Source organism: Acanthaster planci, linkage group LG14 (assembly GCF_054643075.1).
Source record: "Acanthaster planci isolate LZ-2023a linkage group LG14, COTS_SCS, whole genome shotgun sequence".
In the NCBI taxonomy this organism is placed as follows: domain Eukaryota; kingdom Metazoa; phylum Echinodermata; class Asteroidea; order Valvatida; family Acanthasteridae; genus Acanthaster; species Acanthaster planci.
The window spans coordinates 6,525,903-6,552,667 of record NC_141790.1 but is presented as its reverse complement, the minus strand read 5'-3'; the positions used below and the strand labels follow the sequence as shown (position 1 = coordinate 6,552,667).

General features: G+C 39.9%; 2 protein-coding genes across 7 annotated transcripts in view; both read left to right on the top strand.

Annotated features, from left to right (window-relative positions):
• LOC110985308 (uncharacterized) overlaps nucleotides 1-26,765 on the top strand; it is a 92,318-nt gene that overhangs the window by 42,074 nt on the left and 23,479 nt on the right. For 2 of the 6 annotated variants that reach the window (XR_015427602.1, XR_015427600.1), the window contains 2 exons: nucleotides 8,375-8,603; nucleotides 25,668-25,769. The exons of 1 other annotated variant lie outside the window; for it this stretch is intronic. Coding sequence is in view for 1 of the 5 variants with exons in the window: in XM_087145324.1 (XP_087001450.1) it covers nucleotides 8,539-8,603 (65 nt within the window). In the remaining 4 variants the exon portion in view is untranslated. Of the gene's footprint in view, nucleotides 1-8,254; nucleotides 8,604-25,667; nucleotides 25,770-26,765 lie in introns of those variants that run through there. 3 more of the 6 variants (XR_015427599.1, XR_015427601.1, XM_087145324.1) reach the window with 3 other exon arrangements.
• On the top strand, nucleotides 176-2,718 carry LOC110985307 (transcription factor Sox-3-like). Its single transcript, XM_022246247.2, has one exon. The coding sequence runs from the start codon at nucleotides 327-329 to the stop codon at nucleotides 1,296-1,298; it is 972 nt and encodes a 323-aa protein (XP_022101939.2). The 5' UTR covers nucleotides 176-326; the 3' UTR covers nucleotides 1,299-2,718.

Below are 26,765 nucleotides of genomic sequence, written 5' to 3'. Positions count from 1 at the left end.
CGCTGCTGCTTATCATAACAACGCAGCCAATTATCACTCTGCAACGTCACCTGTCAACTGGATGACATCAGTACTGTGGCTGCATAACAATAGACTTCGGTCGTCAAGAACGCCCGCGCTGATTGGCCAAAGCCGGAATAATTCTACCTCTGCCAATCAATTACACATGGACGTGATAGCCAAAGAGGGCTAAAAATAACGAGAGTTTCACACAGAACAGCCGCAGTTGTACCGTAGCTCCCGTGCGACGAACGGCTATCACGAAAAATTTCACGTTCGCTGAACACATTTACAGTCCGTGTTTTACGAATAATTCGAAGTCCTAGATGTATAAGTCAACGTCGGAGATGATGGAGCAGACGGAGTTGAAGCCCAATATCAGTGTATCTTCGATGGCCAGTCCCACTCAGTCCTTAAGCCAGGGGCATCACGGCCAACCCGGCACTCCCATCATGGTAGGCACAACCAACACCCCGAACAGCGGCAGTAAGAATGCACAGAACGACCGAGTCAAGCGGCCCATGAACGCCTTCATGGTGTGGTCTCGCGGCCAACGCCGTAAGATGGCCCAAGACAACCCCAAGATGCACAACTCCGAGATCAGTAAACGACTTGGGGCTGAATGGAAGTTGCTGTCAGACGAGGATAAGCGGCCGTTCATCGACGAGGCCAAGCGGCTGCGTGCAGTGCACATGAAGGAGCACCCAGACTACAAATACCGGCCACGGCGCAAGACGAAGACCCTGATGAAGAAAGAGAAGTACGCACTGCCGGGCATGATTTCACCGGGACAAGGGCCACCAGGAATGCAGAGGCAAGTACCAGAAGGTATGCAGGGTTACCATCATTTAAACGGTTATATGAATGGTGGATATCCAATGATGCAGCATGACCAGCTGCAACATTTGCAGGCCCACAGCTTTAGCGGCTCACAAATGGCCGGCAACACAGGACTCCATCCCCGCTACGACATGGCAGGACAAATCGCCTATCCGCCCATGACATGCGCCCCAGGGTCAGCCTACCTGAACTCCGCCAGTTACACCACACCTTATGCCTCCCATGTCCAAATGCAACAGCCTTCTTCGAAGGCAGAGCAGGTTTCAGACCGGGCAGCTGCTGTCGCTGCTGCACGGAACATGCCCAGTGATTCGTTGAAGGACATGATCAGCATGTACCTGCCTGGAGCAGACTCTAATGACCCAAACACTCAGAGACAACATGCCGTAGCCATGCAGGCAGCTTACCATCAGAGTGTGTCTGGTGCCAATGGGACAGTCCCGCTAACCCACATGTAAGAAAAAGCTTTTCTTGTGATACTGGTAGTGAGCGGGCACGGTAATCGCCATTTTAAGACACTAGAACTTTGGACTTAAGCTGCCTGTACCGGTTTCCACACGGACATTGTGGTTGGGTAGGCAAAGTTGGGGGAGTCTTCCCGCTCTGTATATTTTGTAATATTTTTGAGTACGCGGGGTCAAGTTAAAACCTACAGACGTGTGTTATTTTATACATAAGAATGTTAACACAAGAGTTTACACCTTAATGCTGTACCTTGATTTAATTTATCTTCAAGTTCTCAGTTTTTAAGCTCGGCTTTGCAAAGTTGTGTGTAAATTTTGGCTCCATTTTATTATTTAAGAGTTGGAAGCAAGTGTTATCCATTTACGAAAATGGTTATATTTTCACCTACGCAAAGTTTGTTAAATGGCAGTCGTATTTGGAATTTTTCAAGTTGAACACAACATTCGTTGAAAGTGTCGTCTCTCCAAAAATCCATGGAAATTCCGACAAATCATTTCGCCATTTGTTTTTTTTGGGGTTAACTTTGTATAACTGAATGAAATTGAGGGCATAGACCCGAAGTACCATATTTTTGTATATATTTGCACTGTTGTAACTTAGAGTTTTGTTTGCCGTAATTGAAACGCAGTCCTGCACAGAAGTGTTTCACGTCAAATCCATTTATTGTAATGAGTTTTAACTCCAAGTTGTATAGAAATTTAACCAGACATTGTTTTGCCATTGGGAAATCCCCAGACAGCCGAACTATAAGTCTTTAAGTTTTCTTTTCAGCGTCTTTTATGTATTCAAGAGCTGAATAATTGCTTTTATGCTGTCTATTCAAGGCAACGTTGGGCATCCCCGTGCGGTTGAATTGTTAAGGCTAGACGATGCCATTGATATTCATGCACACTAAATATTGTTTCATCGTTGAGGACCATGGACCGTCCAGGACAATGGCGCGTTTTTTGCCTTCAGAATAGCGGAATGACAATGGAAACAATGTGGTATTTGGACGAGGAAACCCCTCGCCTTGTTGGCAGCCACTCGCTCAGGTTTGCGCTTAAAGTATATACTGAAAATGATTTTGGCCTTGCTTAATTTACGCTGTCATTGAGTAACTGTGGTTATGGTTAAACCTTACTAACAAGGTGAATGGTTTCCGATTTTAAACGGTGCTTCGCATTTTTAGCTGTGCAACTTAACAGTTGATTTAGGTAGCAATTACTTTTGGACGGTTAATATTTGAAAGTTTACCTGTCACTTTCTCCTTTTTCTTGAGCCAAGATACGAGACACTGAAACTTGAGATAGTTAGTTTACTCGTTGTATTTCCATGCTATTAATATCAGTTTCGTTGTCAAATTTCATTTCGAATGCGATGACTTTTGTTTGTCTAAAGAAATAAACGGCTGAATTGCCATTTGTAATGTCAGGGTAAAATTGCACGTGACTTTCCTTGTACGTATACTTTTTGGGGTGTTTCTCTATATTGCTTAGACAAATAAATGATTTAAGACCACATTCGATTTATCAGGATTATTTTCCAAACAAATTGTGGAGGGTAACAATTAGTATTAAATGGATTGATAATAAAGAAGAAAAGGCCGAGAGTAATAATTCAAAATGTCTCAGAATACACACGTCAGATTGAGGTTAGGTGTCGTTTTTAAGAAAACTGGCATATATATAAGGCCGCATATTCTTAAACCATAACGTTTAGCATTGTGCAGCGTATTGCCTTTCTAGACGTACCAGAAGAACGTATACTGTTTTGAGTGTAATTCCCTGATTATTTAAAAAATGAAAACAGACAAGGGTTTTGCACGTAATTATATCAGACATGGCAATTTGGAAAAACAGCACGACTTATCCTTCACTGCTTGTAAGGTTGCATCCGCATCTGTTGTCTAGAGCTAAATCTAGGTCTTCACTCCATTGGAAGTGCGTGGAGACGCGAAGACGATAGACCCAACCGTAGCTCTGGAATCCAGTTTCGGACACGGCCTTGGCTACCGACGACATGCCTAGCTCCACACCCCAAACTAACCCTCAAATTGGTGTGATGTTTCCTAATGGAGGCTTTGCTGACTTCATGTATATGATTTAGATTCAGATCCTTGACGAGCAGTAAATGTAGATTTATCCAAGAAAACGGCAGGGTCGGCCATGCACTGCTGGCCGTCGGATCTCATTGGCTATGCCCCAATGATTCGCGCCGTGCGCGCCTGGAGCTTTGTGCGCCAGGCACTGCTAATATTACGGAGCGCGCCAAAACATATGTTTTGGCGGGGAGATGGATGGACTCGCAATACCTAATTCATTTCTGATTACCGTCCACGTATTATTGGCTTGCAAATTGTTACATCATGAGCCTGAGCTACGCCAATAAGAAGAATTCAACGCGTGTGGCATGAGATTTCTACTAAGATGCTTAAGTTGACGACATCAAAAAGAAACTGTTTTAATTGGCAAGATAGGCATGTGCACTAAAATTGAATCTTAATATTAATAAGCAGGTTCGCTACAGTCTGGTATAACAAAATGAGTGGATTTATTCTTTCAATAATTTGATAGATCTACATGTATGAAAAACATGTTATTCAATTTTAACGTCGAATGAAGATTGAAAATCCATGTAGGCCTACAATATAGTCAAAACTAAAATTGTACATACTTCCGCCATAAAAATATATTTCACAGGTATTTTAACTTTTATCCAGTATTTGTCAAAAAGAGCAAATTCCATTGTTCAGTAAGATTGTTCGTTGTACTAGACTTGGAAGATTTTATTTCAAAATCGCCCATACGGCAATCTCCAACGTCTTGGGTCGAAATCTCATGTTTTCCGCCTCTCAACTTGTCTCGTTACACTCGAGAGTGAAACTGCAAGACTAGAAACCGAACGATTGATGATGATTTTATTGATTTAGTTGTTTCGGGGACGTCGCGTTAATTTGCCAGTGCACCAGGATTTAGGCCCTTGACAACGGGAAGATGAGTCGACATTGCCCCGGGGCTAGGAGCGCTGTTTGCCAGAGATTTGGTCTTCTCGATGAGCGTTGCCCTAATTTCGGTTTTGTACACTTCAACTGTGGTACAAACTTCGTCAGTATTTGGCACGCAGACAGATCGTTCAACTCAAAGGCGTTAGCTGATCCCGCTTCACTGTTTACCGACCCATTTTCTTTGTACATATACCAGTTAAATGTGTTCAACAAACTTCACATTTACATATGGGTCGCCCAATTATTTATCTTGCTTTAGCATTATCTTTGGCTCGGCTTTAAAAAACTCTACTTGCACGATTACAAATCGTCCATTGTAAAACCAAATGTAATATATGCGAGCCTTTTTTGTACAACATGTGGTCAATTTGAACTTGCCTGAAGCATGAAAAACCAATTATTTTATGTATGGAGATTGCATACCATCCATTTGTGTTAATTTGCGTTTACCGGCCAAAAACCATTAATTGTTCAAACCATCGAACCTATCGACTACTTCAAATACAAAGGATTGTAGGAGCTTAGTATCAGCAAGAACACATCCGTTACTTCCCTCCGGCGGGGAAAAACAAAATGAGGAAAATGAAGCAAGGAGCAATGACTGTTGAGCGTGAGGACTGGAATTTTTTCGCAAATTTTGTTTTTGTCCGTTTTTCTTTCTCTTGTAGACCTGCATTATGGGGCAGCGACGCTGAATGATGAACATGGAGCTCAGCATATATATATTATCATAGTCATTTTTATAAATGATTGTTAAAATAAATTTTGACACAACAGTGTTATAATCTGTACGCCGGTTGTTGTGTGGTAGGACGAATTGGATACTTGAGAATCCTAACCAGATACATATATGCCCTTGGCATTCTGCAAACTGCCTGGAAGTAGAGATTAAGAACATGCATATTTTAACAGAGACAATAAGTGGAATTTTGGAAAGGTGAATGTAGGCCTACAATATGTTGCCTTGTATGCTACATCAAGTGTTTTCTATTAAGTTAGAGAATGAAACTGCACATGGAGGGCCCCAGTATTTATGCCGGGTAGTGTTAAATGCGCATGGAAGGACATATCCTGCCGAAAACCTTAAGATGAAGAGTTTGGCTTCTGAACTGCAACTTTGCCTTAGTATCTCATGTACAGTATGTTTGTATTTATGCATTCATGCGTTCCATTCATACACCATATATCTTTTTCTAATGCCTATTATTGTATGGGCGTTTGCTGTAGTAAGTTTGCTGTAGTTTATCCTTTGCATCAAAACCCAGTATTTATTATTTGATGTTTTGATATTTACTTGACAGTTTAACACATTGAGAATTAGTCTCCCACTACAATGGTTAGACACTTTTCACCAGTCACTGTGGCAAAACTACAAATGTGAGGTAGTAAGAGAAACGTCTATGGGAAGCAAAGACCGGCATTCATTCTGCCATTTAGCTTGGCCAAGCCCATTACTTTATCTTACTCCAAATCTGAGGAAGTCCTGGTAAGTCAAACCTGTAAAAGTAAAGGAAATTTCAAATCAAAATAAATACAAAAACACACCCATGCTAATTAGAGCTTTGGTAGGTTACCTTTTGGTCTGATCTCAAATGTCATCACGTTCTTTACTAGAAATAATGGAGAGAGGATCAGACAAAAGAGTTTCATTAGATGTGACCATGATTCATAACCGTTGGAATAAATTTAGATTAAATCATCTAAATGTAGAGATGAAAAACTGGATGAAATTGAACACCAGGAAAGTTGTTTTCCACCAGTGTCTCAGATGACGAAAGTGACGTTATCCTTGTGCATCAAGATAGGCACCTGTGCTAGAATGGATTTTTGCAGCATTGCATTACAAGCCGTGCAGGTGATTAGCAGTGAATTGCTCTGGTGTAATTATGACAGAGCAGCGTGCCATCTTGCAAAGCCGTCGTCTTTTGACCTAACTCTCGTGAAACAAAGACGGTAGCTGTTGTCGCCCTTTCGTCACAAAAATGATTTGGTTGCCTGGCTATAGATATTTTACTAACTTCACTTCGGAGCTTGCACTTATCGAAACAGCACATCATGGTTCTCTTTTTTCTCCTCGTAACCGGAATCGCTATTGCCATTGATCCGAACGAATTCGGTACCGGTAAGTCTTTATCCAACCATTACATTGGCTGCACATACGATTTTAGGGGTTTGTATCTTAAAATGAGAAAGCTCTACCAACAAAATTTAACGCTGGGCTGCTTTTTCATTATGCCGTCTTTGTTCAGTAAATGACCCCTCATTAGAATGTGACCTGGCTTGTGTTGAGGCATCAGAACTTGTGCTGAGATAAAAATGTATTTGGAATAAAAACAGAAGCCAAAATATTTCAGCCTTTCACAGTCCACACAGAAAAAGGAACAGCCACACAGTTTTCAAATAAACCAAAATACGTAATGATTACTAAAATCTTATTATATTTAGTAGATGTATGTGCAAAAGCCTTACTGAAAATTATGTATTACTTCAATCTGTTGTACAAAACGTTAAGTGCAGTATGTGATTAGGTAACGGTAAATACGTAAAATGTGATGTTTATGTTGCTCTCCATGAATTTTTAATAAGACTTTTACAAACTCTCGATGAACAGAGTTCACAAACCAGCAGGTTTATAGTTTTGCAATGTCTTTCTACTAATGCAATACAATATTTTTTCAATGGGTGAACTGTCCACAAGTATTTTTACGCATCATCCGCGATGCGTCTGTTAGTTGCCTTTTCAGTCCATCCGGGTTAAAAAGCGTTACACTGACTGAATCAAACGCGACGAAACGTAACACACACAGTACAGTAAATATTATTTTATCTTAATTTTCGAGTTCTATTGCCCAAGAATTCTGTCTACCCATGTTGAACACTCTCATGGGCAACATTTGCAAAGTCCACAATAAAGTCGTATTGGCGCAACCGAAACACGTTGGGAACATTTTCCAAATGTCTCTTTGGACCTTCGAGAGCTGGCTTTATTCTTTTAGGTTTCGCTAGTTTCTAACAACATGCTGTAAGTACTCTCTAATTTAAGGCCATTGCCCAACTAACGAAAATTGTCTGTGATTATGAATAAAAATCCATCAAACTATGTGCTGGGCTCAAATGTAAAATAAATGACTTAATTAAAAACATGAACTCACGGATGGGCCTGTATGTCACGATTATGTGAGTGCTGTGTCAATGGAGAGAAAAAAACCCAAAAGGATGCACATGTGGAAAGCTCCTCTGATAAATTAAGCCAGCACAGGCTTAGGATGGACTAATTGTCAATTGAGACAAGACCAAAACATTTGTGGTATAAAAATACCAACGAAATGCAAATTTGTCACACGAGTAAAGAATTCTTCTTTTAAAATGTTCTTGTTTATTTCCTATTGTAATGATCTAGAAGCAAAAACTGATACCTTAACCAAAAGTATTTCATGAAAACTGTTATTTTCATTTTGCGATTGGTCTTCGTCAGGAAAAGAGGAGAACCCTTCAACAACTTATTTTAGAACTACTTGAAAACTGTAATTAATATTGAGATTTTTCGTAATTCTTTCACTAAACGTAAATGTTAAACGAACCCAGTGAACACAGTAGGCCTAAAGCGACTGTAATAATGGTAAGTTGAGCATTTTGATGCGTTGCTGAAGTTTGTTGACATTATTGGGTCGAAACGGATAAGGAATTCCCCCTGTCGTTACTCCACACCAAGCAAGCCAAACAATTAAAAATGGTGGCAGTTCTGTCGGGCAATTCCGGTTGCCTTGCCGCGCTCCTTTCTCCCCAATATCCGCTTTAATTTCAATAACACCCGCTCAATATTGTCACACGCTTTCTATTACGAAGGCCATGATTGTTCCACATTAAGAGCTTCCAATAGGCCTATTTTTATGGAAATTCAAGTGATTGTACATGAATACATGCACGAGCCACACCATATTCAATAGTTATTTTTCTCTCCTTATACTCTATATTGTTGTGGTACACACAGAAACCCTATGCACGTATTGTGCATGGCTCATATTAGGTTGGGATTTTGTCCTTTCTCTCGATGAAGCTCAATTCTTTGGCTTGCAATAACAGTGTCGGACGGGCGTCGGTCCAGAGTAGTTCTCGACCAGCAACTCACAACACAACATGCAGTCACAATGAGCCTGCGTTGTATCTTCGCGAAATACTTGCTGATGTCTGAATGTCCGAATGAAGCATACGGACCGTAAATTCCAAAATGTGACCACCTTGTACAGATGAATGGAGTATGTCTGCATGTTCCATGGTGTGTTGCGGCCTACCAACTCGTTCCCAATTTATGGTGAGTATTATTAGCGAGTGATTTTCCACCGATGCATTATAATGTTTCTTCCCAGAATGAACATTTTACGGCTAAGAACTCGATTTTGAATTGCTTTAAGTCGCAATAGTGACTTTTCGAATATTCTGATGTTCGTGGAAAAGGGTCTCAAATTCATACGAGAATTATTTTATCGTTTCCTATTCCTGACTATTCCTGAGGACTTCTTTCAAAGTGGAATTTCAAGTATGCCTGAAAATTTCATGTCCCCTGTAAGATGCACGGTGGGGGGGGGGACGTGGGTCTCAAGTTGGGCCTACTCGTAAAACACGGGCTTGTTCTCCCTCTCATTCACCTTTCTTACTTTCAATCCACTGCAATTACAAAATGGATGCAATTTCAAAGGTTTCTGTAACATTTTAAAGCTCTCAGATCCTACTCACTCATGCATTCTTCAATATTTGTCAATTTGATAAAATGTCATAGGATGCATCGTAATATTTCGAAGGTTTATTGAAAGGTCCGATTTCTTATCCAAACTACAGGATTTTATTCTATGTGCAAGTTCACGTCACTCATTTATTATGGCTTAACACACAAACAAAAATAATAAGGATGTATTTGCCCCAAATAATAATTGCCAGGTGATGATTTCTACTGGAGCAACAGGCACTCTATATGTAACGTAAACAGTGTAGCTTCATTATAGTTTATGGCATGCACCCGGTGCCATCCAATGGGCATACATAATTGCGCTAACACATGTGGCCAACCTGTAGGAAGAGTCTTAATTAGCTCCCCTACATCACGCAATCAATATGCAACGTTGGCAGCCGAGTTTACAGGGTAGGTCTCTGCCCAGGCTAGAATTATTTTGTTTTTCTCTTTGGCCGGCATCTAATTGGCAATAATCACACTTTTGTAGGCTGACAGTATCAAAAGATATTGCTGGTCCTGATGCATGAACTAAAAGATGTATTATATAATTCACCAGGAATTGCATACATTGTAAAAACTAACAACTAACAACTAAAATGAAGCTGTTCATACGCCACTGGTATGACCAAAGACAACCTAAAAACACCCCCCCCCCGATTCCACACTCATACTTGCGAGCATTGGTATGTGCTGTAAATGTAAACAAAACTGACCAACTAACATTCTAGGAGAAGGTAAGATCATTACTCCTGTTTAAAAAAGGCTTCGCTGTTTTATTCAAGTAGTAACAAAAGATCACCCTCGGAACAGCGTTTAAGAGGCTTGCGGTCTGAGATATTACTTGAATGATTATTTATATTATGTTGATTATAATATATGTCTGTGTATCATTAAAAACTAGCAACTGTGAAAGTGCATCAATGCTTTAGAATAACAGAGGTCTGATAGTCTCCATCGAAATGATTTTACGTTTCTTTTGTCAATGGATACAAGACAAAGTGATTGGTGGCCCGGTTTGCAATAAATTATTCAAACGAACCTCACATTTCGATTTTTTCTTATAAGCGGGCAACTTCCGCCACAACGAAAAAGGCTTTCGACTACTGTTTATTGAACAGCTGTATGATTCCTTTGTATGACCTTTTGAGCCAAGATAAAGTGATGAAGATAAGTAACGTTTGGAAAAAATGTCAAGTATGAAGCAGCTAAGTTTCACATTACTATAACTTGAGCTACTAGTAATCAGTCTCAGACAGTAGTGACGTAACTTGGGTGAAATTTCTGAGGGGGAATCAGTAGTTTTTTTAATCACTCACTTTTTCAAGGGGTACTGAAAAGCAGCAAATTATCTGTACCTTTTACATTTATTGCATGCGTCTCAAAAATTCAAAGGGGTGGGATGGTAGAGGAGCACGGGCTTCCACTGGTGTCATTTGTCAGCCTACAGCCGTACCCGGAGTTCCAGTCATTTTACTTGTACATATTACGCTGTAGTGCGACTCGTTAAGCCGTGCATGCAACAGTCGTACAGATATATGTCCACGTAGTCAGGCATTTGCTTTTAATATGCGCTTTGATCAACACACACATCAAAACTAGCCATTTATAATAAAAAACATTGCATCCATCCTTAAAAAATTGCAATTTCTTGTTAGTGAGGCCAGAATCCTAAACCCCACCTTGCAAGGGGTCTAGAGGATGCTTAGTGTATGATTATTATCGATGCAACAGACTTTTGTCAGTTAGTCTTTGGTTACTACTGATTAATGGAGTTAATGAAGCAAAAACGTAAGGAGTGTAAAATCTATGAGGAAAATATATGCTGGCAGTTCAGGCCAAGTTATCTTTGTGTCTGATTTGTTTTGCCACTAGCAAAAACCCTCGTCATTGTGATTTTTTTTATATTTTGATTTCCACGACACAGATAGAATCTTTAGACGGTTCCCTTCTCACAACCAATTCACTTATGCTATCAAAATACATGTAAGTTACGACCTAATAAGAATTTAATTTGAATTGGCTCCAATAGTAAGACCGTAGGTTTAAAAGTCCCTTTCTAATAATATAACATTTTATAAGCGTCTCTTTTTGGCTAATACCGGTGCTGTAAACAGTGCACTTACATTGTGTATGGCGTGATGAAGAGATTGCATGTAATTGTTAGCAAGTGGAAGTGTTCCCTCTTGACTATCATAACCCATCACCGCAGTAGAGCTTAATGCTTCATGAAAATTTATTCATTCACAATGGCACAATTAAGATATACTATTTACTGTAAGCAAGTCAAGTTATAGCTTAATATGACTGCATAGAGTTTGCATGGGATTGTCATCTAAAGAGTGACTTTTCAAATTGGTAATGATTTTATTCTTGCTATTGGTATAAGTTGGAAAATCGTTTCATTTTTAGCACGAGGGGAACAATGCTTAATTCACAAAACGGCAGGATTTTCTTTGAACTGTATGCCGGTACCTTACGGTGTGGTTCATACCCCCAGTGTGTATACATTGGAGATAGCCAGTCTGTACGTTAGTGCTAGAACATATACTTAATTCAAGCTTCAACTCTAAGGAGTAGACTTGGTAGAGTCATTTATAAAATTATTTCTCTTGCTTTTAGCTCATGTCATTAGGCTTGTTGCTTCTAGACTAGTCTTTCTGGTGCAATTAGTAAACGAAATATTTCTGTCATGGAATTCCAGGAAATTTACGATCGACCCTACTGGACGTAGAACTGCAACTGATCTACCTGTAGGTCCTTACGGCAAAAGGCTACGTCATTGCTAGATTCTTGTATATTTGAAGAATGGCCATTGATTATTTGCCTGTTACAAAGTAGTTACCATGGCTACAACCCAGACACACGTACCCCCACCGAAATGCCAGTCTTCATTAGTTCATTAAAACGCTTCCTCGTTTTTCATTTCCGGGACAGCACGACGGAAGAGATCGACCTCTGGAGAGGAGAGGTAGTTACATATATATGAAACAGGGTGGATGGAGTCAAAGGTGAAAGAAGCATGAAAATAGTCAGACTGAAATCTTACATGACGAGATTAGGGTTGAATTTTAAATTCCTAACAGGTATATGGTTTGCTTCTTGCAACATACCTGTATTATATCTGAATGTCAAAGCAATTAATGAATTATTGTTTACCAAGATATATGTGTCCAATATGGTTTGCAGCTGTCTATTGTATTTACAGTATTAATGCACAAATCAATGTATTATAATAAAGCTGGAGAGGAATAACTGTTGACCCACTCGAGAAAATTATCTTGCGGCTAAAAATACTAACCTAAGGCGTATCAATAAAAAGAAAGGGGAAAAAGACCATTGGAGAAACAAACTTAGGGGATGTGCAGTCGAATTTAACTTCTCTAGGACTCACCCAAGGGAAATGTACTGATGAATCTTTGTGATCGTTCTGGATAAAAACTGTTGTCATAATGACGTCACCACCTTTAGGCCCAGACAACGATAGCAAAAACCTATTGTAGAATGCCGTTCTCTGTTTGGAAAACCTGCGAAGACAGCGTCACCTGCTCTTACGTAGCGTGCGCCGACGTCTTTTTAATGTTTTCCTATGGATCTTGCAATGTTGATGGAATTAGAAGATGAACTCACAAGTTTCTGCATTTGAAAAAATGTAATGTACAAGAACTAGTATGATAGGAGCGAAAGAGTTTATTGGCTTTGTTGAGGCATTATTTACCCAAATTGGTTCCGTCATTAATCTTTATCCTAGGCAATAATGCAAACACAATTGGATGAAATTACATCTGAGTCAAATGTTTTATTGGCTCAAAACCACGCTGGACTGTCTTGTGCCATTTTACGATTTTTTTTTTAGAATCACGTATTAGCCGTCTGCTTGGAGATGCTTAGCCCGGCTCCATGGTCCCACCTGCCGGATGATAGCTAGATGCAAGGCAGTTCGTTCAGAGATCGCCAGTCCAGCATTTTGTTCCCGCGTCCCGGACCCAAGAAGTATGGGAGCGTGAACCGATGGGAGTTAAAATCCCTCGACAGAAACAAACACAATTTACAGTCCACGTAAGCGTAGCAGTAAGATCTGATGGCAATAGCGATTGCTACTGAAATGATCACTTTGGTGTGAATTTGTCCATCGACCCTTCGGGCTTCATGTATGTCCGGCTAAGGTATTGATGAAAGAAAGCCCAGTAAAAAAAATGAAGACTTTAACATGATTTTAATTTGTTTTCATATCTAACACTGTGAAGTGTACAGATTTCAAAGTATTTGATTCATCGATTCTGTTACATTTCAACTTGTTTTCTGAATTTCTATTTGAAACACTGCAGCGATTTATCAAATTGTAGGTAAAACGTAAGATTTGTCATGATTAGTGTCTTTTGAAAATCCTAGTATAGTTTGAAGTCGATAGAAATGGATAGTTTGACGAACTCAGAACAGGATTTTCCCACTTGACTTCAAAAAATGTAAACTCTACAATGAAACTTCGCTCGCGGGAAAATGGGACTAGTTTTTAACTACCCTCATATGTCAGATGGATAATCAGACACTTACAATTACTTTAGTGACGCTTAAGTTCAGGGCATCGGCCGGTCACCTGGGAAGGCTAGTATCGGGAAAAGACACTCGTCTGCAGACGTCTTCTCTCGGGTTATTACCACTTTAGCGGTGGATCAATAAAGCCCCTGGATCACTTCCCTCGGTAGCTCCTATACTGACGGTGACATAGTTTGACTTTCGACATGACTTGATGGTCGTATTGATATGACCATGTGCTTTAGTGAATTATGTCTTCGTGTGTTGTCACTCTACTTGCTTTTATTCTGTCTCAACTGCAAGTGTACTTAAGGATGGGACGTCCAAAAGTCGAGGATTTCTTTTTGATCTTCATAGACTGCTTGAGTTGTGGCTAAATATGGGGCTTTTTAAATGTTTCTGCAGGAGGGGAAGTGAAATACTAAAAACGTCTGTGTCACATTTCAAAAAAGGCCAAAAAGCCTGTCAGTTTGTGTGTGTGTGTGTGGGGGGGGGCACATGGCCCCGTTTGCCAATCTAATAGTGTACGTATCAGCAACAATGTACAAATAAATTTACACGTCCCTGAGGCACTTTTAATACAAAAATGTACACATAGGCCTATACTTGGATGGGGAAGATGACCTGTTTGTAGTGTCTATACAAGCAGTGCGGAACAGAATCACGAAAACATTATTTTTAATGTAACCCATTTTTTACAAACACAGTTAGTAAAATTATTGTGTGCCCCACTCTCTACTTAATGATGAAAGTGCTATTGTCTTGATGGGCGAAACTCCATTACGTAAATCCAACGTATCATCATCGGATGTTGATAAATTAACACGACCACCGTAATTTTGATTTGTCAAGTCGTGAGAATAAAAATCAAATGCCGAGTCTATAGTTATGTTAACATACATTATGCAAAAATGTTGCCTGTTCCATTGAAAACAGTCTACAGATCGTGTAATACTGTCACGCCCCTGTATCTCATCCAGTCAAACGCTGTCACGCCCATGTATCTCATCCAGTCAAACGCTGTCACGCCCATGTATCTCATCCAGTCAAACGCTGTCACGCCCATGTATCTCATCCAGTCAAACGCTGTCACGCCCCTGTATCTCATCCAGTCAAACGCTGTCACGCCCATGTATCTCATCCAGTCAAACGCTGTCACGCCCCTGTAGTCCCTCCTCTTTTTCGCCCATCATTCGTAAATTTGTAGTGCTAAAAATTACAGTCCTGTCACAATGCTCGTCAATTTTGTGTTTGTTCGTCAATTTTGTATATATATGCTTTCATATTTCACCGGAGGGGAAATATTTCCATTCAGTTCCAATTATAATCACTCCAAATAAACAATTTCCAACGGCCCAGTTCAAAGAATTTATTGTTTTTTGGGATACGCCTTCCGATATTCTCTTAAAATTGGAAGGCTGCAGTAACAAAGTTTAGTTTTTGAAACAATCTTACGTTTTTGAAAGGCAGTAAGGTGTAGAACGTCCAGCAGAAAACAGCATTTCATAGACTCAATAAAAAAAATTAATCCCATGATTTTAAATACGCACACAACATTACACTGTTGTCATTGTTTTTTTCTGAGGGGAATTAATCAACATGCTCGGTACGCAGACTGTTTAGCCTTCAATGAAATGGGCAATTTGTAACACGTTGAGCACGACTTGCGTGTCGTTTGTACTGTATGTGGACACCGATGCAGAAACTCGACCTTGGTGCTGCCGTGTTGGCAGGTGCCCCACTTGCGGTTAAATGTACCTAAATGCGGACACTGCCGGACGGCGACGGCTGAATAAAAACGGCAAGTTGTTATAGGGGCCACGTAAGTGAGAACATAGGAATTGTAGGTATTTCCGCACTAAGATTGCTTGGAAAGATAGCAAGTTACGAAGGTATACACGCAAATATATTTACGTCTTGCGTCGTACATATTATAATGTCAAATGTTTTATACACCATCTTAAGATCTTAAGCTGAGAATGCGCTTGTTTATGGTTAATTAGTACTGCAGGAACTGAAAAATCACACGTCGGTGAGATACAATCGACCTAAATTATGATTACGTAACGCTTTGTGTACATGCGTGCTTTCTTATGGCAGCGAGGTGGGACACATCCATCGAGCCCCATGAGAAAGCGCAGATGAACACAAAGTCTGATGCCATTCTGTTTGCTATTTGAAACTTTGGTGCTCTATCTTTCAAAAAATAAAACACCACGATGACATAGATGGTCATGACTGTCTCCTGTTTTTTTTCAACACTTGTGCAAACATGGAGGCATGACACTTCATTAAACTCACCACGCAGTGTTCGATTTATAAGAATTAATTTCCGCCTTTTGTCGCTTGTATAGTTTGCTTTTGAGCCAACTGCTAAATTCCATGAAAAACGTAATTAGGCTATACGTATAATTTAGGTTTATCTTCCTATAAAATATTGATGTGATTAGCCACAGGGCTCTGAGAGGGAAACTATTTTGAAGAATCTCTCGATCTGCGCAATTGTTGCTTTTGTGAGAAGTATTCAAGATAGTTTCAAACACAACGCACTGGCGTTATGTTGAATTTCTCACGGACTCTTCCAGCGATATTTTATTTCTCGTTTTGTTGCTCCTCATTAATGAGCTAATAATACATTTTGTTCTTAAGCGTTCTTAAACACCTTTCAAATATTCACATACCACTAAAAGTTCCGCATTTGCGGAAACTTTGCTGGGTTTGCCCAGAAGTAGTGTGGGTACTGAAGATTTTGATTCTGTTTTGCGTAATAATTGCAACACTAGAATTTTGACTCGGAAATTCAGCTTGTGTGTGTGTGTTTGTGCTTGCTTTGTCCATTTCAAAACAGTACCTCTGCGATATAAAGTTTGTTTCACAGGTTGCTTCTTTGGTACAACTTAAGTCGTTTAACATACTCAATAATATCAGACTAGTGGACGACTTCATTGAGAAGAACACTGTTGCTTGAAGCACTCTGCCTAACAGACGAGTATCTAATAGTATAAAATAATAATTGTGTCGATCTTGCGAGTCATTATTTGTCTTTGTGACTGTATGCAATGGTGTGCTTAAAAAACCACAAGTACCCAGATGATCCCATTTCTTCTAATGGTCATCACTGTCAAACTAAGAAGTGTTAATACCAAATCATTTTGGCTATATCTTCTGGTTGTAATGCCACCTCATGACCTGTGCCTCTGCCTCCTCTGCTTGGCATATTTTGTCAGCTTTTTAACAGATGTTAAGTATAATTGCTGATGGGGTAAAGATACATAGATGTTTCTCTGTATTGGTGCCCTTTCAACATTAGGATAACTTATGTATCTAGTCGGATATCTTCCCGCAGTGAATTTTGGAATTGCACATTTTCCTGAGGTTGTTCTCTAGTAAACAAGCAGAAAGTAGTGACCTATACGCTTCAACTGAAGTATGTGTTCCCATGCATTTTGCCCAAATGTTTGCATTTCTCCCCTACAATCACGGATGCCCATTTCCTTTTCAAATTGTATAGTCATTTAGTTAGATGCACGGCGGCAATTTGCGCTTATTTTAGGACGGGCAATATACAGTTTCTCGAAAAATCAGCTGTTATTTCTGCGCAGCCGCAGAATGAGTTTCATGCCACTGCAAGATGTGTACGGCGCGTGGAGTGACGAGTAAGCCCAGTAGCACGCTTACGTAAAATCAGTGACACCTGGCGTTGCCTTAGGGCTCAACTGCGTAACACAAGAAGCGCTCTCCTCTGGGTCTGTGTTATCACTATGGTGTTACACTGAAGGGAATGCATGCTCGTCAGCACCCTGTTTTAGAAGTCACGGTTTAAATTCCTTAATAAATGCAAATTATTTTACATTTTGTGATTTAATTATCTGGCTGTTCATGAAAGTGAGTGCCTCAAAGAATTCATGCTTACACGGTAGTTATAATTCACACTGCTCTGATTATTGGGTAGATAGTGAACAGTGTTGCAAACTAAATGTTTTTCAATATTTCCAATTTAAGCGTTTTTGTAACATGTAGCACGATGTAACTACCATTACGTCATGCACATTGTTTGAACCACCAGTTTCTAGTCCTCCCCATTGGGCGTCGTTGCATGTCTTTCCATTTTTCATAAATAAGAAAATTTAACAATCAGCACGTATATATGTTTTTACGACATGTAAATTGCCATTTGCATTGTTATCCAGTTCGAGTGGATATCCACTTGCAACTTTAGATTACACGTATGTCTCCTCTCTGGCCGACCAGGATGGCATTGCCTTCAAATAGGTAGTTTCTATGTGTTCTTACAGATGGACAACAATTTGTTCTTGTAATAAAACAAAAACAGCAACAAAACTGTCATAAGACCGAGTCCATGGGAAACATGCAGTATGGAATACTAAATACTGTTAATACAATTGCTATCGATTTAGTACTGCTAGTAGGGTAATACTGGAGGCCACTGCTGCTCTCTTCAATAATCAAGCCCACAGGAATATGATATTGTCAGGGCAGAGGCGATCGGCAAGCTAAACAAACGCAGATGGCAGACCCAAACGGACCCCCGTTGGTGGAACCAGAAACCGGCGCTTTGCCTAAAGCCCGTTTTCCGTGCTTGTGAATAACTTAGTTTTTTGTGTTTTGTACATTACGAAAGGCTACCAACCGTTTAACCCACCTTTGGCTTTCCACCCCAGACGGTACAGTCACCCTTTAACCACTGGGAGCCAAATACGTTCTTACAAGGTTATTTACTTCTTAGAGGACTATTGCCGGAATTAGTACATGTATACTTTGATACTGTGATTTCGTCTTTGCTTCTCTAGACCTGAGTCATAAAGAGCAACTATTAAGACACAAACTCTATTTCAACTAGCAATAAATGAAATATCGACAAAGAATGTATACAGCTTGATGCTCGAGTGATGATTTGGTTTGAAAACTTCTCTCTTGTGCAACAAGAATTGACAACGATCTTCTCACTTACAAATGTCGTCTACAATAGCGGGTCTGAAGTAAGGGCTGCATCATGGTTTGGTTTAAAGTAACCCGAAACTAACGCATGAACGAAATATGTTTCTGAAGGGGGTAGGGTGGGATGGGCTGGAATGCGATATGAGAGGCGGGCTGCTGCCATACTTTTTGGATCACGGCGCTCTTTAAATCTTACCAATGTCACTGATGCTATAGAAATTAATTCTCTGAGAAGTGTTTCTTTACTATTGGGATCTGTTTCCCTAACAGCATGAAAATACATTGGAGATTGCTTAGCTTGTTGTTAGTTGTTCGTACCTAACTTTTGAGGTCGCATGATGGATTACCAGGAATAACGCTAGTGGCAACGTGCTGTGGCAGTTTGTCCTAATAATTTATATTGCCTGGGTGAGCTCATAACTGCAGTAACTATGTGCGCTCACGGAGCTTTTTTGGATATTTATACAAATTTTTGCCCACTCCTCGGATAGAAAAATTTATCAAAAAGCTGCTTTAGCCTATTGTCAGATTCCTGACTTTATCAAAACGATTAATGGATTAACCACAATAGTAACGACTCCAGACGTATTCTGTATACTGTCCCTTCAATATTCACCTCGTTTTGTTGTGCTTGAAGCTATAGCAAGCTTGTAACGAGCACAAACACTGCATGTATACTTTTTCTTATTTAGTTTTATTTATGGGAATATTTTTTATTAATATTCTAAACTACCTGTGAACTGTAGGCGTTATGAAAATGGAAGGAACTGCTTAGACGCATTATGAAAAGGGCTCTCAACTTTTTAACAATTGAAACAATCCGCGATTAGACGGCGTCATGCATTTAGAAGATATACCGTATACTGCAAGATTTAATTTGTAAAAATAACCTAGTTGAAAAACGAGAGATTCTTCGAGTTTCCAGACTCCAAAACTTAAAAAAAATGATACATGCAGTACATGTGTGCACGTTGCTATCAAAGTTACCTTGTAGCCTTCTATTTACTTCATCAAGTTAACATAATAAATCTATCTAGAGCTTCTATTGCAAGGTTTTGTTGTACCTTAAAATAATTGGCCAAACCATCAGGGATATAGCGATCACAGTCGGTCTGACAGCTTTCTCGTTAACCCGTTCTACGCGACTGATGATGCGATCCATCGTCATCAGTTCTTCGTCAACAGGTAGGCAGGAGTCAGACTGATTTATTACACACTAAGCCACGCGTTATGCTTGACTGATATTGCTGTCCATTGTGGTGGGGGGTCTTGAGGATGCTTTTACATCACGCAGCGTACAGGAGAGAAGACGCAATGGACCAGCACAGCTGTAATAGATTACGGTGTTAACTAAATTGGCCAATACACTGCTTTCCATCTGGAGGCGGGAGGAGGGTGTCGCTCTCTTCGTTGGAATTTATGTTGAATAAGCTGTTGGAAATCCGTTTCAAATTTAATGTAAAAAAACCTTGTAAATAACGCACTTTCTGACCAAACAAGCGAAAGATATAAAAACCTGCAGTGGTGAAAGAATATTGGCAGTGATGCACTTTTTCCGAACAGTCCTCGTACCGAAATTGATGATCAATTTTTTATAGGGTTACTAGCAATTCATTAATTCCCTGCGTTGCTCTCCTCATTGTGAATGTTATCATGGATCAAGTTCCGTATTCCCTGCTTTGCAACTAATTCTATATCGGCATGAATTTGAATGGCTTATCTGGTTTAGGGTATCTATGAATTAACTTTGTTTATTTGAATAAGAAACGATTGGTTTGGATATCATGTCTCAAATACACAATATATTTCCAGTTTTCATAAATAAGGTTTAGCGCATTAGGTGATAAAAAGTTTAGCTATTCTGAATGTTCAGGTTGTTCCCTTTTCTCGAGTAGCCGAGAAATATTTGAATAGGGGAACCCAACGAAGAATTTCAAACTTGAAGTTTTTCCTCAATGGTATTTGTGGAAGGGAGCAATTACAGTTTGAAGAAGTGTAATGGCAATTCCAACAGAACACCCTTTTTCGTTTGGTCATCTCGCCAAATCAAGACTCCTAATATGTAACCATAAACAGAAATATTCAAACCTTTTATTTCTTGCCTTTGGAAAATGGCACATTGTCATTATTCCCTTGATTTTGTTGGTGCAATTTCTCCTGTCATTTTCACATGTTTGCCAGACGATTTTTGAGTATTCGTTAAAAATTCATTTGGTGCAATAGGCACTTGCTCGGTACAATCAGAGGAGGAAATTGTTATGAAAAAGAGCCCCAGGCCAGAGACAAGACTGCGATCAAAAGACAAGGAAATTAGATATCGAAATGAGATAATGGCGTCCTCCGCGAGAATGAAGGAGACTTCACGACAGGATATCTGGTCTTACAAACTAATAGGAAACGCACTTTTTGGTTTGACGTGGACTAATTCGAATCGATCACTAACATTATTGCTGGTATATTTTCAGGTTTGTCGTTTGTGAGTTGCCTTCTGCTTTGTTATGTGCCCTTCAAAGGCGTACTTATTTTTATATCATATTTATACGGAATGTTTTGTACTTCTGCATGTGATTCGAGTTTGGTTGCCAGGAGATTCTGACATATGCTGACCCCTCCCTTTCTACAGCCATGTTCCATTTTTCCGTCAAGTCTATGTGAACTATCGCGGCCAAATGTAATATTGGGGCGAATGTGTATACATGTTTGATAAACCTTGCCGTGTTGATGCCGAATGAGTTTCAGTAAACCCAATTCACTTATTCAGACATTTTTGTTACGAGTGTGACAGAATACAAACGAATATCTGAGTCTTTTGTGAATACCATTTTCTTCTCAGAGAAAAGGGGAATCTGTTAAAAAGACACTTGCAATGGTTAGCCTCGTTTACCCGGTTGGTGAATTGTTTGACCACAGTAATTGTACACATCGTTATTTGTCTCGTAAATGGTTAGGGAAACAAATTGGTACTCCACGTGGATTGTCACTGGCCATCAGAGAAAGTCTTTAGATCACCTCGAGGTTTGGTCGCCACTAATGAAATACATGTAATGACATATTTTAATAAAAGTATTTTCAAAGCAAGCTGGTACTTCGCTGCATTCATAACAAAGTACCACCTGAGGCACACCACCTGAAGCATAATCTCTTGAAGTCTTTTTAATGCTCAAGTATCCCAGTTTGTGTCGTTATCCTTTAAATGTCAATGTAAATATGGGACCAGCAGGCGTAAACTGGTGAGTGTATTATTTATAATCCATTTTTAGTTATACGGGTACCCGCATGTAGTTTGGGTTCAACGTCTCGTGTGTTGATGCTCCCATCAGATGTGGGTCCCTCTGTACATTTAGGGTCTGAAGGTGATGTTTGAAATAAAATTCAAAACATTGAAATTCGTTTTTCTTTGTCTTAAGCCAAAAATATCTTGATCTTTTGAGTTTGTTTATCAAATGTACTTAAGACCAAGAAAAGAAGCAGTGTAATTCGCATTCATCTATGCCAGTGAAGTTTCCACAAGAACTCGTCTGTAAAAGTTTGAGAGGAGATTCGTGTACGGAATATATAAAACAATAAAATTGAAAAAAATATACCAGTAACATAAACCAAACAAAAACTGACAACCAAACAGCTGCTAATAAGGGTATGCTTCGCTACATCGAGTTTCGTCAGGAGACATAAGCTTTACACGTCTTCTTTTTCAGTGTGACATAATTCAAAAGGTGTATCCTTTTACTATGATACTTTTTTATTTAATCACATCTTAAGTAATCAGTCTTCGATTGCCATTAAATGAAAATAAAATGCAGGGAGTTTCCATATGGTAATGCCCGTACAATGGCCCCAATTGATCTTTGTCGAGCTACAAGACCTCTTTTATTGCCATTCATCAATCTAATTTACTGTTACTCGTACTATCAAGCTGATTGGGGTAGAGAAATTGATGTGTCTATTCATTTCATTCGACCGGTCGATTGGCCTATTCTTGAGTTGAGTGGTATTGTGAAAATCGTCATAGTTCAACAAAGAAGTGTTTATTCCAGTCGTTTGGTGTACATGCTTTGATATTGTTGGAAGACTTATTGATACATGTAATTAGATCGAACTGTTAAAGCCACCGTACACAGCTTTCTGAGCTGCTAACAGATTCTCCAAATGGTCGTTGGTGATACATTTCCTGCATTTGTTTTCTAATTTGCCCTTTAAGATTCAGTACTCAATGTATTTTTCTCACTAAAACAAAGAAAAGAACCTAAGTAAAAGGTTAAAAGACACAGATAGAAGAGCTACAATTCTGTTGATCAGTGTGGAAAAAATATTACAACATGAACCAACCTCTACGTAGACAATCCCGGTAAACGAACTCGAAAGTAGTGAGATCTTTCCGACGATAGCTATACCAGCTTATTCCCATCACCAATACGGAAGCTTGAAGACATTTTGATCAGAATCCTGTGACTTGTGCATTGCAAAATATATTTCAATACGTCTGAACATAAAAGTTATCAAGAGCATAACCTTTCCATTATAACGAGTCTGCAGAGGAGCTACTTCCCTAAAAAAGCAAAATTACAAGGGGTCTTATTTTGCATGTACGGTGAAGGACAAAACAAGACAGGAAACGCCTTCACCAACGACGACAATTAAACTTGTAGTAACCCCCCTCCCACGAACAAAAAATTCCCGAAAACCCCCTAGCCTAGCAAAAAGCCAGGATCCGCCCCTGCTGCAGTTAATCATTTCAGCTACACCTAATATGCAAGAATTTGTGTAAAAATAAAGTCTTCTCTTATCTAGAATGAAACACTGAAATTCCAGACTTCCCGGTGGATCGCAACGCGGCCGCCGTCTTGTCGGTATGGGGCAGGTGTGGATCTTATCCCGCAGGGGAAATCGCCCGAGATGATATCAATATAGCTAGTCTCCGATCCTTATCCAGGAGCCAGCGTTACGCCGAATTTCCTTTTAATTATCGGTTTCTCCTTGCAAACTGGTCTGGTTGATGAAACCAGTTTATCCTATTCCTCCATAAACGCGGAGGTTTTATGGTTAATTTGCCACTCGTGGGTCGCAGGGCTCGCTGATAACTGACTCTGGGTCTTATAACCCCGGCAAGTTGACGGAGTAGCTCCAGGAAGCGTATTCAAGCACAGCTAAGACACTCTAATTTGCCGCGAGGGAGTCATGAAACCATATTGAACGATACAGTTCGAGGCCCAATTTACTGAGTTCAACCGGGTGTGTTGCTAGTGACGGAGCCCGTAGGTTTGGAGAGTTTAGTAGCGTTGTGTGCGGTGCACGACTGAATTTGGAGCAGGAGAAACTGGCAGGCTTTCCACATGACCTGCCAAACACACAAACAACCAATCGATCTCGTCCTGGACGTGCTACCGTCGGGCAGGCTGGCAAATACGCGCTGTCATGCTGACATGCACTTCATATAGTGTACTCTTGCACCACTTTAAGTGTTTCATGTAGGTTTAAATGATCGGACTGGAGATATCCACCGACGGTCTATGAAACGATTCCTTTTTGGAGTATCTTGTCCTCATAATGCTACAGAAATGAAAATCATGCAGAATACTTCAAAATACGTACTTAATAGTTTATATTAGCTCGGGATTGAAAGTATTTGTGATATTCAGCATTTTAAAATACAATTGAGTGATATTTCCGTGACGGTGCATTTTTGATCATTTTTCAGCTTAAATTCACCTGTCGGTATGTCATCAACATTGTTCTTAGCTTGGTATTGAGTGTATTCGAGAATTGCTGAACATTGGTATTTTGATGAACGCGTAAAGCGACAGGCGAAGAGGTCTCTCAACAGTATTTTGTTAAACTGGTATTCTGCTTAGGGTAGCCTCATACCACACGAAAACGCTGAGTTCTCAAGGGTTTGAGATTTCTTGTCACATGTAGGGGGATGATTTCTGAAAGGTCATCCTTGGTTAGAACATGACAAGGCACAGAGTCCAAGGTCCCACTTCAATTGGGGGAGGTCACGGGTGCGTATAAAGTCAGTGACTTGAAAAGTGGGGGATGATTATACCGGTAACCCCCAGCGTCAAAAGGTGTGTTGGGGGGTATATCCCCCATCCCTTAGGATCTCTACCCATGTTAGTGCTCATTACATCAATCTATTAACATTTTTGCAATTTTCATATCCTCATATTTTTCCCGAGTTTTAAATCTGTTACTTTAACTTATTTTATGTCTGTGTCATGCCCTCAATTCAGCCTTTGGGCTCTGGCGGCAATGCGAAATAAACAATAATAATAACAATAATCCCATAGATCTTCTGAGTCCCCCATTGATTAGAGAAACCCCTTTTCCCCTCTTTGACCTGTCAGTACTGCAAGTTCCCAATCCTATTTATCAAGTTGACTATTAAGCTAAAAAGAGAAGGCTGTCGTTTGAAAAGAAATATGGTCTTTTTAAACACTCCAGAAGTCACCGCGATTGACCTCTGTTGTGTTTTGGCATATATTCTGCACATATATAACTAGCTCATTAATAGTTCTTTAATTAAATGGAAAGAAGTGTTTTATGATGCAGTAGAAGACTCTTATCCTTCAAAGCGGCGACACATGTTCGCATTGTGTCTTTGGCGTAAATTTGTGCCGGAAATTGGGGTTGGGGTGGGGGAAAGACTTGCCCGGCCATGAAAATGTGAAAAGCGGGGGGGGGGTGACACCATATGACTCTATATGTTGATGTTCATGATATTGATGTACATTTGTAATACGTATTACAGTCGTTCAAATTTTACTCCAGAAAGGCACACTTGTGGCTTTGTTATTGTTGTTTTCCCCTTTTTACGTGATGTTGAAAGCATTTTAGTCGTTGGGAATTCCCGAAAAATTCTTCACAATCCGCCTCATTGTTTTTGCTTTAATACCACAAAAAGGATGTGTGTGTGGGCGGGGGAGGGGTGTATGTGGGGGGGGGGGTTCAGTAGCCCACTTCCCCACCACAAAAAGTGGGGATATATACGCCCATTCCCCCGGGATTTACGCTCATGCATTCTGTGAATAATATTTAAAAAGAGACGGTGACAACCAAACGAGAAAGTTGGAACCAGTACACAAACACATTTTCATGTAAACCTTCTTACCCGTTACCTGTCTATTATTTAACCCAATCCCCCCACGTTTCTGCCAGGATTGAACCCTGAGGCTATCTAGCTGTTACAAGCTATGTCCCCGATGTGGATACTTGGACTGTCAGTTTCCATGTACAGGTCTTCTATGAAGTTGTCCCAAGGTACAGATAATTCACTTCCTCTTTCTTCCTACCTCACTTCCATAAATCCACCTTCTGCTCTCATCCTCTCTTTCCAGTTTAGTATTTGACAGCATTGTAACTCGTAAACTTAAACATATTAAGGTCGTGAAATGGACTTATAACAATTGATGACATATTTCCCTATCACGTTTTCTATGGCGTAAATGGCTGATACTGCAGTATCTAATCATGGAGCTCCATGGTCTAACGAAACTGCCCACAGCATCATGGTTTTGAATTCGTGTCACTGCGTAAAAGATTTGTTGCTTGTAGTAGTTGCGTTGCATTCATATATTTGATACGTGTAAAGTTAGTTATATGTGGAATCGATCAATTAACTATGTGCGGGACATGTATTTCATAGTATAATTATGCTAAATAGAATTAGAAATACCTGTAATACGGGCGATTCACAAGAGGGCGCGTCCAAGAGTTTGCAACGCGTGACCAATCACGATGCGCGAAATCTGTTGACCCAATGCGCGTTTGGAAAGGGGCAACAGATTTCGCGTGTTTGTGATTGGCCACCACGTTGCAAACTCTTGGAGGCGCACAATTGTGAAACGCTCTTATTGTATGAAGTAAATTGATGGAATAAAACATTCCAACACATTTTGTCTGCTGCACGTCTGTAGTCAATTTTTAATCCAAAAATACATGTACTAACTGCTAGATGGTGTAACTTCTGAAAAGGCAAAAAGATGGGCTTCCGTGATTGGATAAGGATGGTGATGAAATTAGGATGGTGATGAAATATGGGGATAGTGATGGGATAAAGATGGTGATGAGGATGAGATGGTGATGAGATGAGGATGGTGATGAGGATTAGTGGTGATGAGATGAGGATGGTGATGAAATATGGGGAGAGTGATGGGATGAAGATGGTGATGAGGATGAGATGGTGATGAGATGAGGATGGTGATGAGGATTAGTGGTGATGAGATGAGGATGGTGATGAAATATGGGGAGAGTGAT